This window comes from Pristiophorus japonicus, chromosome 1, assembly GCF_044704955.1.
Source record: "Pristiophorus japonicus isolate sPriJap1 chromosome 1, sPriJap1.hap1, whole genome shotgun sequence".
Lineage (NCBI taxonomy): Eukaryota > Metazoa > Chordata > Chondrichthyes > Pristiophoridae > Pristiophorus > Pristiophorus japonicus.
This window is the reverse complement of record NC_091977.1, coordinates 160,005,587-160,022,201: the sequence shown is the minus strand read 5'-3', so window position 1 is coordinate 160,022,201 and position 16,615 is coordinate 160,005,587. Positions and strand designations below refer to the sequence as shown.

The 16,615-nt window shown below is 42.5% G+C and overlaps 1 protein-coding gene across 10 annotated transcripts in view; it reads left to right on the top strand.

Moving 5' to 3' along the window:
* The window catches only part of ppip5k2 (diphosphoinositol pentakisphosphate kinase 2), a 247,870-nt gene that overhangs the window by 166,928 nt on the left and 64,327 nt on the right, over nt 1–16,615 (top strand). For 8 of the 10 annotated variants that reach the window (XM_070884183.1, XM_070884175.1, XM_070884197.1 and 5 more), the window contains one exon: nt 8,973–9,146. The exons of the other annotated variants lie outside the window; for them this stretch is intronic. In XM_070884183.1, coding sequence (XP_070740284.1) covers nt 8,973–9,146 — 174 coding nt within the window. The remainder of the gene's footprint in view (nt 1–8,972; nt 9,147–16,615) is intronic. 10 annotated transcript variants of the gene reach the window in all.

Here is a 16,615-nt window from a genome sequence, read left to right as displayed (position 1 = left end):
GCAGATGATACGAAACTTGGCAAAGTAGTAAAAGAAAGCAAGACTTGCATTTGTATAGTGCCTTTCACAACATCAGGACGTCCCAAAGCACTTCCCAGCACTCTACCTGAAATGGTGGTGGAAGCTGATTCCGTAAATAATTTTAAACGGGAGTTGGACAGGTACTTGAGGATGAAGAATTACAGGATTACGGACAAAAAGCGGGATGTGGGACGAAGTACGACTGCTGTTTCAAAGTGTCAGCAAGGGCCGAATGGCCTTGTGTTTTTTTAAGTTTCTACGATTCTATGAAACTCAACTCAAACCCGCCCACTTCTGGTTTTAATGGCAGTGGGTTGGGAGGCGGGCAACCAATCCATTCTCGGGAACAAGTCGGTCAGTAAAGACTATTAAAGAGGCTGCGTCCCTCCATTTTAACAGAATTTAAATTTTTAACCTATGGAGGGGAATTTCTGAGGCCTTGGGGAAATCCAGCATGTAATAGGAGGTGAGAATGATGTAAGTGTATTTATAGTAATGGTTGTGGGCCAGGAGTAGCAGGAGTCTTTACTCCAGGCCCAACAAGCTTACCTCTTGACACATCGGCCGACCTGTACCCTTTGCGATCTCCAGCACCCGCCGCCTTACCCCCTCACCCCCCCCCCCACCCCCCCCCCCCCCCCCCCAGTGTGCTCTCCAGCTCCCACCAGCAGCCAGCCTGTCAATCAGGCTAGCCAGGAAACCTGCTGGAACAATTTAAAAGACATCCTGCAGTTAATTTCACCAAGAGGTCCGGAAGACCCGTATTTCCGGGTTTCCCATCTGGAAATCCTTCCTCTCCACCCCAGCTCTCTTCACGGCCCTGAGTAAATACCAGAGCCTATTCCTCTATTTAAATCCAAGGATCCCATATTATTTTTTAACAACCTTCTCAACTTGTCCTGCCATCTTCAAAGACTTGTGTCCGTACACCCCTGGGTCTCTGTTCCTGCAACCCCTTTAAAATTGAACCATTTAGTATATATTGCCTCTCCTAATTCATCCTATCAAAATGAATCACTTCACACTTTTCTGCATTAAATTTCATCTGACAAGTGTCTGCATATTTCACCAGTCTGTATGTCCTGAAATCATCCTGACGCTCTTTGCACACTCTCCTAGAAGACTCTTTGTTGCCGTTCTTTTTCAGTTATAAGGCCATGTGGCTCCTGTCTTTTTTATGTCACATTTACTGTATTGTGCATATTGTTGTAAATTCATAAGTGTAACCTTTTCCAAAGAAAATCTTGTCTTCCCCATCCCCTCAGTAGCATAATCGCATCAGGACTGTGTACAGCACCACAAACTGCATGAGTTATCATCACCCTCACCATGAACAACCATAAGAAATCTCTACACCTGCATCTAAAAAGAGGGTGGAGTGTTCATTATATATGTTAATAAATGGGTTCTTAATTTGTTAATTTGAAGTTACCATTATTAATTTGTTTTGGTTTGTTGGTTATCAACAATGTTTGTCAAGATTGTATCAATTATGTATTTAAACATATTTGTTTAGGCAAAATCCAAACAGAGTTTCCAAGGAAGCTGACATAGCTCCATAGCTCTCTATGTTTTACTGTTTAAGCTTTTAGTGTTCCAAAGCTTACCAAGCACAGCGAATTGATGTACAGTGAAACTCATTTAATTATCTTGTTTTATTTCCTAGAATTCCAGGATGCCAGGAAGTCAAAATTACTCCTTACACTAAGGGGGGGATTTTAACATGGGAGACGGGTAGTGGGTTAAATGGCCAAAAATTTGAGGTGTGTTGGGAAGCCTGCTCCAACCAACCGACTTCTGTTTTTTTTATCTGAGGTGCGACAAGAGTAGGGCAACCAACCCCAAGGAGGCCGGTTAGCATTTTAAATACGTTAAGTAGTCTGGAAACCTCAGATTTAACCTGCTGTGCAGGTTTTATTGTGGCTAGTCGGATTTCCCAGGCCTTGGGAAATCCGGCAGCTTCGACAAGATGAAGACAGCCTTGGGGAGCACTGCGGCTCCTGCGGCCTGCTCTGGAGTGCTCCCTGCCCAGCTGGAAGCTAAGCCTGTCAGTCAGGCTGACTTCTGGGCGGGGAACCTGTTAATGACAAAAGACACATGCTGTGGAGTTAAATCTCCACAGCATGCAGGGGGACACAGGGTTTCTTGCGCTTCAAGGTTTCTCGCACTTCTGGCCCCCAGCGCGTCGGTAAGTAAAACTTCCCCCACCCCCCCTAAATGTTTTGACCAAGACTTATGGAGCCCGCTGTCAACCCGCCTCCACACTAATCTCCCATGTGTTGGGTCTGTCAGCACTTAACAGACCCGACCCCAAGTAGCGGGGGAGCCAATTTAGATCATTATGAGGTAGTTAAAAGCCAATTAAACACCATTTTGCCCTGCACTTTCCATTTTTCCTGCTTTTTCACAAGGTTCACACGCTCGGAGATCACGTCAGGTAAGTAGGTCAGGTGTTCCATTAGTATCCATTCTTCTGAGTAGTTCACAGCTAGAAATGTGGTATAAAAGCTACCATTTAACAGTTGTTCACTTGCCAATCTTAGAAACTGGAGCCTTCACGATTTGGAAGACACATTTGTGCTTTATCCAGGTTGGAAGTGTTGGAGTAAACTCTCTATCCACTGTCACCTCCTTGGAACAACCTCTCTCACCATTGACACATCGCTTTTGTCATCTCAACCTCACCTGCCAACTATGCCATCAGCATCGGTGCCCTTGAAAAAATCGCTTCTTCGTCTTCAGAATCCCACCACGATCAGCCCCAACACCAACATCAGCCCCAACACCAGCATCACCAGGCATACAAGCAGCACCAACAACAACAGCAACCTTCAACTGATGCTGCACAGGACACAGGGCATCAGCACCTGACCACATTGTTGCCAGGGATGGCCTCACCATGGCCAGCTTTACTTCACTTGACCCTGGCTGCCACATGATGCGCCTGGTTGTCACAACCACACACCACCACCTTAAAGCATCCCTGCAATGCCATTCCTTTCAGACTGCTCACCATTGTGGGGGGAACTGTCTGTCTCACCGTTCACTACAACTCACTAAGCCGATTCCAAAGGTGCACAAATCTGTCCCAGAATGCAAAGTATTGAAACTGAAGGTTTCAATGTTTGACAACACATCAACAGAAACTTTACATGAACATTGCATAAAACACCCAAGTGCCTACCCTTGTGTGTTGTAAGTTGGTATGATTGGACTAGGATGAGGGGGAGTATGAGAGGTAGCTAGTGAGATGGGGAAGTGATAATGTAGATATAGCGAGAGGGATGGGTGGAGGTGCAAGGTAAGTTGGTGTGAGTAAGGATGTGCAGAAGTAGGGTAGGGTAGGGAAGGCAGAGTAATGGGGATGTGATGAGTGGCATAACAGGATGAGGTTGAGTGTGGCTTTGCAGTAATGTTTTGTGATCGACTGAGATCATTGTAAGGTTTGTGTCACTGCAGCCAGGTCCTCCTGACCACATCCCTGCTTGGGTCCTCCTGTGCAATGTGCAACCAGGCTGCGTTGGTCTCCTGGGGAGGTTGTTTCCTCCCATTGGAAGGGAAGAGAACCTCCCTGCATGCTATGACTCACTCGATAAGAACATAAGAAATAGGAGTAGGCCATTTGGCCCCTCGAGCCTGCTCCGCCATTCAATAAGACCATGGCTGATCTACCTCAATTCCACTTGCCTGCATTATCCCCATATCCCTTGATTCCCTAAATATCCAAAAATGCCTTAAATATACTCAACGACTGAGCTTCCACAGCCCTCTGGGGTAGAGAATTCCAAAGATTCACCACCCTCTGAGTGAAGAAACTTCTCATCTCAGTCAGAAATGGCCGACCCCTTATTCTGAGTGTGACCCCTGGTTCTAGACTCCCCAGCCAGAGGGGAAACATCCTCCCTACATCTACCCTGTGAAGTCCTGTAAGAATTTTGTATGTTTCAATCAGATCACCCCTCATTCTTTTAAACTCTAGAGAATATAGGCCTCGTCTGCTCAATCTCTCCTCATAGAACAATCCCCCCATCCCAGGAATCAATCTGGTGAATCTTTATGGCAAGTAAATCCTTTCTTCGGTAAGGAGATCGAAACTGTACACAATACTCCAGGTGTGGCCTCACCAGAGCCCTATATAATTACAGTAAGACATCTTTACTCTTTATTCAAATCCTCTTGTAATAAAGGCCAACATACCAGTTGCTTTCTTAATTGCTTACTTGTACCTACATGTTAACTTTCAGTGATTTGTGTACAAGGACACCCAGGTCCCACTGAACACCAGCATTTCCCAATCTCTCACCATTTAAAAAATACTCTGCTTTTCTAAGGTGGATAACTTCACATTTCTCCACATTATATTCCATTTGCTATGTTCTTGTGCAGTCACTTAGCCTGTCGATAGCCCCTTGAAGCCTCTTTGCATCCCACTAGCTTTGTATCATCAGCAAAATTGGATATATTACATTTGGTCCCCTCATCCATATCATTTATATAGATTGTGAATAGCTGAGGCCCAAGCACTGATCCTTGTGGTACCCCACAAGTTACAGTCTGCTAACACGAAAATGACCCATTTATTCCTACTTTCTGTTTTCTGTCCATTCACCAATCCTCAATCCATGTCCCCAATATTGCCCCCAATCCCGAGCCCTAATTTTGTTTAATAACCTCTTGTGTGGCACCTTATCGAATGCCTTCTGAAAATCCAAATACATCACATCCACTGGTTCCCCCTCATCTATTCTGCTAGTTATGGCCTCAAAAAACTCTTTAACAGATTCGTCAAACATGATTTCCCCTTCATAAATCTATTTTGACTCTGCCCAATCCTATTATTATTTTTGAAGTGCCCTGTTACCACGTCCTTAATAATAAGACAGACACAAAGTATTTGTTTAATTTCTCTGCCATTTCCTTATTCCCCATGATAATTTCTCCTGACTCAGCCTGTAAGGGACCCACATTTACTTTTGCTAATCTTTTCCTTTTTACATATCTATAGAAGCTTTTATAGTTTTTTTTAATGCGCTCTCTCGTTTACTCTCAAATTCTATTTTCCCTTTATCATTTTCTTGGTCGTCCTTTGCTGAATTCTAAAATCCTCCCAATCCTCAGGCTTTCTTCCCTTTCTGGCAACATTAGAAACTGGTTCCTTTGATCTAATACTATTTTTAACTTCTCTTGTTAGCCATGGTTGGACCGCTTTTCCTGTGGAGTTTTTGTGCCTTAAAGGAATGTATATTTGTTGTAAATTATGTATTCTTCAAATGCTATCCATTGCTTGTCTACCATCATACCTTTTAATGTAGTTTCCCATTCTACCTTAGCCAACTTGCTCCTCATACCTACGTAGTTTGCTTTGTTTAGATTTAAGACCCTAGTTCCGGATTAACTAAATCATTTTCAAACTCTATATAAAATTCTATAATATTATGGTCACTCTTCCCTAAAGGCCCCTTTACTACAAGGTTATTAATTAATCTTTTCTCATTGCACAATACTAGATCTAAAATAGCCTGTTCCCTAGTTGGTTCCTCAACATACTGATCTCGAAAACTATCTTGTATACACATGTGGAGAGGGTCTTGGGAGAGCCTGAGTACAGCCATGCATCTTTGTGCATGATCGGATCAGCCATGATCGTATTAAATGGTGGAGCAGGCTAGAGGGGCCGGATGGCCTACTCCTGCTCCTATTTCTTATGTTCTTATGATCTCAGTGTTTTCAGCTTCTCAGTGCTGTAGAACACTGACAACACAACTGTCAAAATCAATGTGGACATGGTCCCTTGAAGGAAACTGGCTGATGACGCGTCATCAAATGACGTCATCAGACTCTCTTCCTTTTAATTGGTCGGGAACCTTGCTGGGTGGGCTTAACAAGCCGTATCAATGTAAAATCACTTGTAGAGAGTGGGGTGGAACCAACAACGGGCCGGCGCATCACTCCTGACCCAGTAGGCGAAATCAAGGCCGTAGTGTGGGACTGAAGTTGCATGTAGAATAAACCAGGTAGGAGTAGCAGAGCAATTCCCTTCCCTGAAGGATATCAATGATCCAGTTGGGTTTTTACAGCAGCTTGCGTGGTCATTATTTTTTTCCAGCGCCAGTCCACAAATTACCAGATTTATTGAATTCAGGTCCATAACTTGTCATGCTGGGATTTGAACTCGGGATCTCTGGGTTGATAGTCCAATAACATAGCCAGTACTGTACCCTATAGGGTGAGGCACAGTGGATGAGCTCTTCTCAGAAATGTTGCTCAGTCAATTGTTTGAGCTCCTGAGGCTCTTAACCATTTTCAGATATACATTTTCTGAGAATCCATCTGTAACTGAGGAAAATTATTCCAAGTGGAACAGAGGAGGCTTCAAAGAGCAGTACTATTTGATAATGATTACCCTCCAGGCACCTGTAGATGATGTGACAGACCAGCAAATTAACTTCTATGGAGTTGAAAGATACGCAATGAGCTGCTTGATTTGCAACATGGTCACAGTCACTGAAGTACCGAGTCCTAGAGAAGCTGCAATTTCAGACTGCTCCATGCTGAAGTGAAAGAAGGCAGAGCAGTGCACTGCAAAGTGGCTGATCCTGGAAAAGTCTGGATTCACCGATGGTGAAAAAGCTTCATTGACACAAGCAATGCAGTACTGATGGAGGACTGGGCCTCCAAGTCTGCTTCCATGAGATCATATCTTTCAATGCTGCCCTTCCTTCTGACTAGCCTCCTCAGATGGAGCTTTTCTGGGGGTGCTTTGTCTTAGCATGTAAGATGGGTCTGGAGGTGTGCGTCCAATGTTGTTTACCCTTCCTGGCTTCCCTCTCCTGCTGTTCTTCCTCCTGTTACACTGCATGTAGCATTCGTGCTACTGAACTGACAATTACAGTTTCCTCCCTCCCTGGGTAGCTTTCCAGCCAAAGTGAGTGCACTCTGTGGCTCCAATGCCAGTTTTTATTAAGTAGAAATTCTGATCAGTTAGAGTGAAGTAATTGCTTAGGTTTTTGACGAGGTAGCTTTATTTGGCTTATAAAAAAGAATTAAGCTAAACATGACTGACATGGCACTTGTAATTTGAATTAAAAGCAGTGACACCAGATAGTAGCACATAAGTGCTGTATTATTGAACATGAAAAATGACTCCATATTTGCTCAATTATGCAGGAGTTCTAATGCAATGAGTAATTTTGACACCCTTCCATCAAGTCTTTCCTTATCTATTTTTGTGCTTATCCCATTTTATATCCTAATCAAATCTGTTTGTCACAGATATTTACAAGTTAAAATATTTAGCTAGCTTTACAGTCACCTGAATTTAAGGTGTAAATGCACATTTTGGATTTCACATTAACATCTGGCTTAGTATTTGCCTTCGTGTTTGTGTCTTGTAATATGTTCTTATTTTTTTTCCTTTTATTATTGATTATTAAGCCACACCTGTTTGTTTTTTCTTGTTCTGGTTGCACAGATCTTTGTTTTATTAAAACGCATCATAAATTGTATATTTGACAAACAGGGTATAATAATAGATGTACTATATATATCATAAATATGTAATCTACAGAGTGTTGAGGTTAAAGAAGGCACATACTGGATGTACATCATGGGTGTCCAACCTGTGGCTCACAGGCTGGATCTGGCCCACTTGGCCTTTACGTCTGGCCTGCTGTGCCCTTGCATAATTCTAGGCTGTAGTTCCTTTTTCCAAACAAATTGCTCCACTCACTATGCTCTTGGCTACCTATGCACAACAGTTGATGGGATCTTAGTTTGAATCAGGCAGGCATTTATTTTTCAAATATGATTTGGTGATTTATTTTTCAAATTCTTTTGCTGAGTCTGCTGCTCCTCGACATACTTAATTTCCCCCTGCTTCTTTCTCATTGCTCTGTCTCTAGTTGGTCACCTTGCTTTTTAGTGCATAGTGAACGATCTTTCTTTCTTTCTCTCTTTTTTTCTCTCTCGTTCTTTTTCTCTCTTGCTCAGCTTACTTGATGTTTTGAGCAATACTTGATGTCAAGTTAAAGGTGGAACATAGGAGCCTCAATTTCATGCTATGTTTAGGACCGAATCAGTCTATGCTGCCCATTCATTGGTTGCAACATATTGATCTGGCTCCCTGCTTCAAAGGAGGATATCCCTTTTGTACATAGTGTTCATAATGTACCCCGTGATTTTTTTTTTGGGTGTGCGGTCCCTTTAACAAGCTGCGCGGCCCAATCCAAGATTCTCGCTAGAAACTTCCCATTTGAAAAGCTGGTCCCGGGCTGAGCAGGACCTCCAGACAGCTGCCCGGCCATGCAGCTTAGGGGAAACATTGCAAAGTACCCAAGCATCATGTTTTGGATCAGAGTATAATTACAGAGGAGGGGAACAGCTTGAAATTATTTTTTTGAATGTTTTAGATTGCAAGCTTAAAATGAATTGGAGGCAAAAAGTAAAAATGATTATATTAATTATGTACAGCAAATTTTAATTGTTATAGGGTGTTTCTCTTGTGTTGATCACATTGTTATTTTTAAATCCATCTGGATCATACATGTGTCAAGTCTTGCTTTATATTTTACACCTGTAACTTCTGGATTAAGTATTTGATTACTGTATTGATATGCATACAGGCTCTACTGCAAACTGGAAGCCTACCCACTGACCCTGCAAAAAAAACTCTCGTATAGCCTACTCCTCTAAACGGGTTCATTTTTTTAAAGAACAGTATGGTCTGTATGCATGCCAATAAGGTATTTTTTATGGTAAGTTTTATTTTTTTAAATAAGAATCTGTGGTTGATTTGGTATTTCTACTGTGGGATTGTCAGATGCTACTGACATAATAGATGGTTAGTAACTTGTGATACACAGTTGGTAGTGATTTTATTGATTCTTTTGGTTTAAATATGTCTAACTTTGCATGCTTTGCTGTTGTTTTTTGCCCCCTTTTCTCACTTCCAGGAAGAGAGCCCCCTGAGTCTGTCTAGCCCAGAGTGTAGTGGTACCTGGATGCATTACACTAGTGGTGTGGGTGCTGGGCGTCGAAGACGCAGATCAGGGGAACAAATCACTTCTTCCCCTGTCTCCCCCAAATCATTGGCTTTCACATCAAGTATTTTTGGCTCATGGCAACAGGTTTTTCAATTTTCCTTCATTTTTATGAAAATCGCCATTTTCACTGGTCAAACATTCACAGTAATTCCTCAGGTCTGTCTTAAAAGCCCCTCTTATTAATTTTAACATTGACCCCTTTAATTATAAAACAATGAACACAAGATTTTTTTAATTGGCAAATTAAGTGGAAATAATTTGAATAGTTATCCTATGTATTCAGACAATAGTACATTGATTTGATTCTAGCACAGTTATTTTCATTGTAAAACACATTCAGATTTTGCAATTTTGGTGCTTATCCATGAAAGAACTTAATATGGTTGCTGCTCTTGCATTTCTTTATGCTATTCTTTACAGAACTTTGGCAGGTCCGTTCTCTATTAACTTGAATGTTGCAGTACCAATTTCATTGATCAGTATATTTGAAAACATTGCGACCGATTTTAACCCAACCCATCCATCGGGAAACTGACTGGACCGGGTGCAACACCAGTTTTACACCCCACATGATTTTATTCTCTCTTGAAGTCAATGGAGAGTAATATTGGGCGGTGTGCAAAACTGGCATTCCAACCTGGTGAGTTAGGTTTAAATTGCCCCTAAATCAGAACTATTTTATGCCCTAACTAGATGTAGCTCAGCGGATAGTTTCTTTTAAATAAATACACTGTGAAAAATGGACTGGTAGACTAGCAGTTGCAACACAGGTACTCCTTAGCTGATGACTCTGGGTTTTAGTCACAGAACTTCCTGTCCTTTTGAAACTCTGTAACTCAGCCTTGCTCAAAAGCACTTCAGACAATGGAAGGCTGCAAATCAAGAAATGGAAAGATTACAAATCAAGAAGTGGGAAAATCTGGTATTGCCTATCTCACTTAAGAACATAAAAATATGGAATGACAAAAGAGCAATTGGACCATCAAGCCTGTTCCTTCTATTGAATATACCATCCAATCTTAACATGAACTCTATCCAACTCGTTTAATCTCCTGACGAAAATTTCCTGAGTTTCTTTCTTATTCCACCAAGTAAAGATAAATCAAGCAAAACTCAATTCACCTATTTGACCTTACACACAATATTATGCTTCCTTGAACAGTTGTCTTTTGGCATCGCATTGCCAAGGTCCCAGTGGCTGAGGATCCACTATGTTCCATTCGGCACTCCCATCATTTGCATATACTTATAAGCTTGAAATCTGTTTTGAACAAAATATCCATTCAGCTCTTTTAAAAGTATAATTAACGCAACGGGACCTTTAGGTGGGAATCAGTTACATATACCCCTATTCTGTACATATGGGAGGGGAATAATTCCTTCTAATCTCAAATCCACGCCATTTAGTTCTGTATTCACAATCCAAATTAAACAACCTGCTTGCCTCTAAATTATGCATTCCTTTGTATTTTTAAAAACTTGGATCAGGTGTCCTCCCAGTTATCTATCCTGATTGAAAACTAATTCAGTTCAGTAAATTTTACTTTATTCTTATTTTTTAATTACAATTTTCTGTCCTCTTGAGGATGCTGATTTCTGTTGTACAGTTTCACATTTGCAAGCAAAACTCCGGTACCTTAACCAAATGGTTGCACCTCATGTGCGAACCCGTCAGATTTAACTTGTGATGTTAGCATTTTCCCTGATGCCTTCAAATGATTGAGTTCATTTCAGGCCAGAGATACAACTTAGGACCTTTCTGATCTATGTGCTTTACATAAGAACTTAAGAATTAGGAACATAAGTAGGCCATCTAGCCACTCGAGCCTGCTCCGCCATTCAATAAGATCATGGCTGATCTGGCCGTGGACTGAGCTCCACTGACCCGCCCTCTCCCCGTAACCCTTAATTCCCTTATTGGTTAAAAATCTATCTATCTGTGACTTGAATACATTCAATGAGCTAGCCTCAACTGCTTCCTTGGGCAGAGAATTCCACAGATTCACAACCCTCTGGGAGAAGAAATTCCTTCTCAACTCGGTTTTAAATTGGCTCCCCCGTATTTTGAGGCTGTGCCCCCTCGTTCTAGTCTCCCCTACCAGTGGAAACAACCTCTCTGCCTCTATCTTGTCTATCCCTTTCATGATTTTAAATGTTTCTATAAGATCACCCCTCATCCTTCTGAACTCCAACGAGTAAAGACCCAGTCTACTCAATCTACCATCATAAGGTAACCCCCTCATCTCCGGAATCAGCCTAGTGAATCGTCTCTGTACCCCCTCCAAATCCAGTATATCCTTCCTTAAGTAAGGTGACCAAAACTGCACACACTACTCCAGGTGCGGCCTTACCAATACCCTATACAGTTGCAGCAGAACCTCTCTGCTTTTGTACTCCATCCCTCTTGCAATGAAGGCCAACATTCCATTCGCCTTCCTAATTACCTGCTGCACCTGCAAACTAACTTTTTGGGATTTATGCACAAGGATCCCCAGGTCCCTCTGCACCTCAGCATGTTGTAATTTCTCCCCATTCAAATAATATTCCCTTTTACTGTTTTTTTTCCCAAGGTGGATGACCTCACACTTTCCGACATTGTATTCCATCTGCCAAACCTTCGCCCATTCGCTTAACCTATCCAAATCTCTTTGCAGCCTCTCTGTGTCCTCTACACAACCCGCTTTCCCACTAATCTTAGCGTCATCTGCAAATTTTGTTACATTACACTCTCTCCCCTCTTCCAGGTCATCTATGTATATTGTAAACAGTTGTGGTCCCAGCACCGATCCCCGTGGCACACCACTAACCACCGATTTCCAACCCGAAAAGGACCCATTTATCCCGACTCTCTGCTTTCTGTTCGCCAGCCAATTCTCTTTCCATGCTAATACATTTCCTCTGACTCCGCGTACTTCTATCTTCTGCCACACCACATGGAATAAACTGTGGCTAAGGGAATTGTGCTTCAAATTCCTGGGACATTGGAACCGGTTCTGGGGGAGGTGGGACCAGTACAAACCGGACGGTCTGTACCTGAGCAGGACCGGAACCAATGTCCCAGGGGGAGTGTTTGCTAGTGCTGTTGGGGAGGGGTTAAACTAATATGGCAGGGGGATGGGAACCTATGCAGGGAGACAGAGGGAAGTAGAATGGGGGCAGAAGCAAAAGATAGAAAGAAGAAAAGTAAAAGTGGAGGGCAGAGAAACCCAAGGCAAAAATCAAAAAGGGGCACATTACAGCAAAATTATAAAGGGGCCAAGTGTGTTAAAAAGACAAGCCTGAAGGCTCTGCCTCAATGCGAGAAGTATCCGTAATAAGGTGGACGAATTAACTAAGCAGGCAGCTATTAACGAATATGATATAATTGGGATTACGGAGACATGACTTCAGGGTGACCAAGGCTGGGGAACTCAACATCTCGGGGTATTCAACATTCAGGAAGGATGCGCAGAAAGGAAAGGGAGATGGGGTTGCTGGTTAAAGAGGAAATTAACGCAATAGTAAGGAAGGACATTAGCTTGAATGATGTGGAATCTGTATGGATACAGTTGCGGAATACCAAAGGGCAAAAAACGCTAGTGGGAGTTGTGTACAGACCACCAAACAGTAGTAGTGAGGTTGGGGACAGCATCAAACAAGAAATTAGGGATGCATGCAATAACTGTACAGCATGGGCGACTTTAATCTACATATAGATTGGGCTAACCAAACTGGTAGCAATACGATGGAGAAGGATTTCGCAGACTGTATTAGGGATGGTTTTCCAGACCAATACGTGGAGGAACCAACTAGAGGGCTGGCCATCCTCGACTGGGTGATGTGTAATGAGAAAGGACTAATTAGCAATCTTGTTGTGCGAGGCCCCTTGGAAAAGAGTGACCATAATATGATAGAATTCTTTATTAAGATGGAGAGTGACACAGTTAATTCAGAGACTAGAAACATAGAAAATAGGTGCAGGAGTAGGCCACTCGGCACTTCGAGTCTGCACCACCATTCAATAAGATCATGGCTGATCATTCCCTCAGTATCCCTTTCCTGCTTTCTCTCCATACCCCTTGATTCCCTTAGCCGTATGGGCCATATCTAACTCCCTCTTGAATATATCCAATGAACTGGCATCAACAACTCTCTGCGGCAGGGCATTCCACAGGTTAATAAGTTTCTGAGTAAAGAAGTTTCTCCTCATCTCAGTCCTAAATGGCCTACCCCTTATCCTAAGACTATGTCCCCTGGTTCTGGAACTTAGGGAAAGGTAACTTCGATGGATTGAGATGTGAATTGGCTAGAATAGACTGGCAAATGATACTTAAAGGGTTGACGGTGGATAGGAAATGGCAAACATTTAAGGATCACATGGATGAACTTCAACAATTGTACATCCCGGTCTGGAGTGAAAATAAAACAGGGAAGGTGACTCAACCATGGCTAACAAGGGAAATTTCCTGACTAATAAAGATTTCCTTCAGTTCCTCCTCCTCCCTTGACCTCAGTCCCCTAGTATTTCCGGAAGGTTATTTGTGTCTTCTTTCATGAAGACAGAACCAAAGTATTTGTTCAATTGGTCTGCCATTTTTTTGTTCCCCAAGATAAATTCAAGTGATTCTGACTGCAAGTCAGGAAATTTCCCTTGTTAGCCATGGTTCAGCCACAATAGTGTTACATCCAAGGAAGAGGCATATAAATTGGCCAGAAAAAGCAGCAAACCTGAGGACTGGGAGAAATTAGAATTCAGCAGAGGAGGACAAAGGGTTTAATTAGGAGGGGGAAAATAAAGTATGACAGGAAGCTTGCTGGGAACATAAAAACTGACTGCAAAAGCTTCTATAGATCTGTGAAGAGAAAAAGATTAGTGAAGACTATTGTAGGTCCCTTGCAGTCAGAATCAGGTGAATTTATAATGGGGAACAAAGAAATGGCAGACCAATTGAACAAATACTTTGGTTCTGTCTTCACGAAGGGAGACACAAATAACCTTCCGGAAATACTAGGGGACAGAGGGTCTAGGGAGAAGGAGGAACTGAAGGAAATCCTTATTAGTCAGGAAATTGTGTTTGGGAAATTGATGGCATTGAAGGCCGATAAATCCCCAGGGCCTGATATTCTGCATCCCAGAGTACTTAAGGAAGTGGCCCTAGAAATAGTGGATGCATTGGTGATCATTTTCCAACAGTCTGTCGACTCTGGATTAGTTCCTATGGACTGGAGGGTAGCTAATGTAACACCACTTTTTAAGAAAGGAGGGAGAGAGAAAACAGGGAATTATAGACCGGTTAGCCTGACATCAGACGTGGGGAAAATGTTGGAATCAATTATTAAAGATGAAATAACAGCGCATTAGGAAAGCAGTGACAGGATCGGTCCAAGTCAGCATGGATTTATGAAAGGGAAATCATGCTTGACAAATGTTCTAGAATTTTTTGAGGATGTAACTAGTAGAGTGGACAGGGGAGAACCAGTGGATGTGGTGTATTTGGAATTTCAAAAGGCTTTTGACAAGGTCCCACACAAGAGATTGGTGTGCAAAATTAAGCCACATGGTATTGGGGGTAATGTATTGACGTGGATAGAGAACTGGTTGGTAGACAGGAAGCAGAGAGTCGGGATAAACGGGTCCTTTTCAGAATGTCAGGCAGTGACAAGTGGGATGCTGCAGGGCTCAGTGCTGGGACCCCAGCTATTTACAATTTGCAATGATTTAGATGAAGGAATTGAGTGTAATATCTCCAAGTTCGCAGAAGACACTAAGCTGGGTGACAGTGTGAGCTGCAAGGAGAATGCTAGGAGGCTGCAGGGTGACTTGGGACAGGTTAGGTGAGTGGGCAAATGCATGGCACATGCAGTATAATGTGGCTAAATGTGAGGTTATCCACTTTGGTGCAAAAACACGAAGGCAGAAAATTATGTGAATGGCGGCAGATTAGGAAAAGGGGAGTTGCAACAAGACCTGGGTGCCATGGTACATCAGTCGTTGAAAATTGGCATGCAGGTACAGCAGGTGGTGAAGAAGGCAAATGGCAAGTTGGCCTTCATTGCTAGGGGATTTGAGTATAGGAGCAGGGAGGTCTTACTGCAGTTGTACAGGGCCTTGGTGAGATCTCACCTGGAATATTGTGTTCAGTTTTGGTCTCCTAATCTGAGGAAGGACGTTCTTGCTATTGACGGAGTGCAGCGAAGGTTCACAAGACTGATTACCAGGATGGCAGGACTGACATATGAGGAGAGACTGGATCGACTGGGCCTGTATTCACTGGGGTTTAGAAGGACGAGAAGGGATTTCATAGAAACATATAAAATATTGACGGGACTGGACAGGTTAGATGCAGGAAGAATGTTCCCGATGTTGGGGAAGTCCAGAACCAGGGGACACAGTCTAAGGATAAGTGGTAAGCCATTTAGGACTGAGATGAGAAGAAACTTCTTCACTCAGAGAGTTGTTAACCTGTGGAATTCTCTGTCGCAGAGAGTTGTTGATGCCAGTTCATTGGATATATTCAAGAGGGAGTTAGATATGGCCCTTACGGCTAAAGGGATCAAGGGTTATGGAGAGAAATCCGGGAAAGGGTACTGAGGTGATGATCTGCCATGATCTTATTGAATGGTGATGCAGGCTCGAAGGGCTGAATGGCCTACTCCTGCACCTATTTTTCTGTGTTTCTATGTTTCTATCAAGTGAACTTTCTCCAATGCAATAATATCCGAGCATACAGTGCTATAAACTGCTCTTTTATCCATTATTATCCAAATGCAACCTCACCAATTGCCTATAAAAAGTTAGAGTAACTTATTTCAACTTGGTCGAAAGCCATTGCGATGCATCCCAACACATTGTTGCATACTTTCAATGAATGGAGAGTAATCATACCAACCCCTGCTTCCAAATTTGAAAATAAGAACATAAGAAATAGGAGCAGGAGTAGGCGACCTGCCCCTCGTGTCTGCTCCGCCATTCAATAAGATCATGGTTTCGATAAGATCACCTCTCATTCTTCTGAACTCCAGTGAATATAGGCCCAACCTACTCAATCTCCCTTCATAAGTCAACCCCCCTCATCTCTGGAATTAACCTCGTGAACCTTCTCTGAACAGCCTCCAATGCAAGTATATCCTTCCTTAAATACGGAGACCAAACTGTACGCAGTACTCTAGATGTGACCCAACCAATACCCTTTACAGTTGCAGCAGGACTTCTCTGTGTTTATACTCTATCCCCTTTGCAATAAAGGTCAACATTCCATTTGCCTTCCTGATTACTTGCTGTACGTGCATACTAACTTTTTGTGTTTTATGCACAAGGACCCCCAAGTACTGCAGCACTTTGCAATTTTTCTCCATTTAAATTATAATTTGCTTTGCTATTTTTTCTGCCAAATTTTTTTCCCACATTATACTCCATCTGCCAAATTTTTGCCCACTCACTTAGCCTGTCTATTTTGCAGATTTTTTGTGTCCTCACAATTTGCTTTCCACCCATCTTTGAATCATCAGCAAACTTGGCTACATTACACTCGGTCCCTTCATCCAATTCATTGATATAGATTGTAAATAGTTGA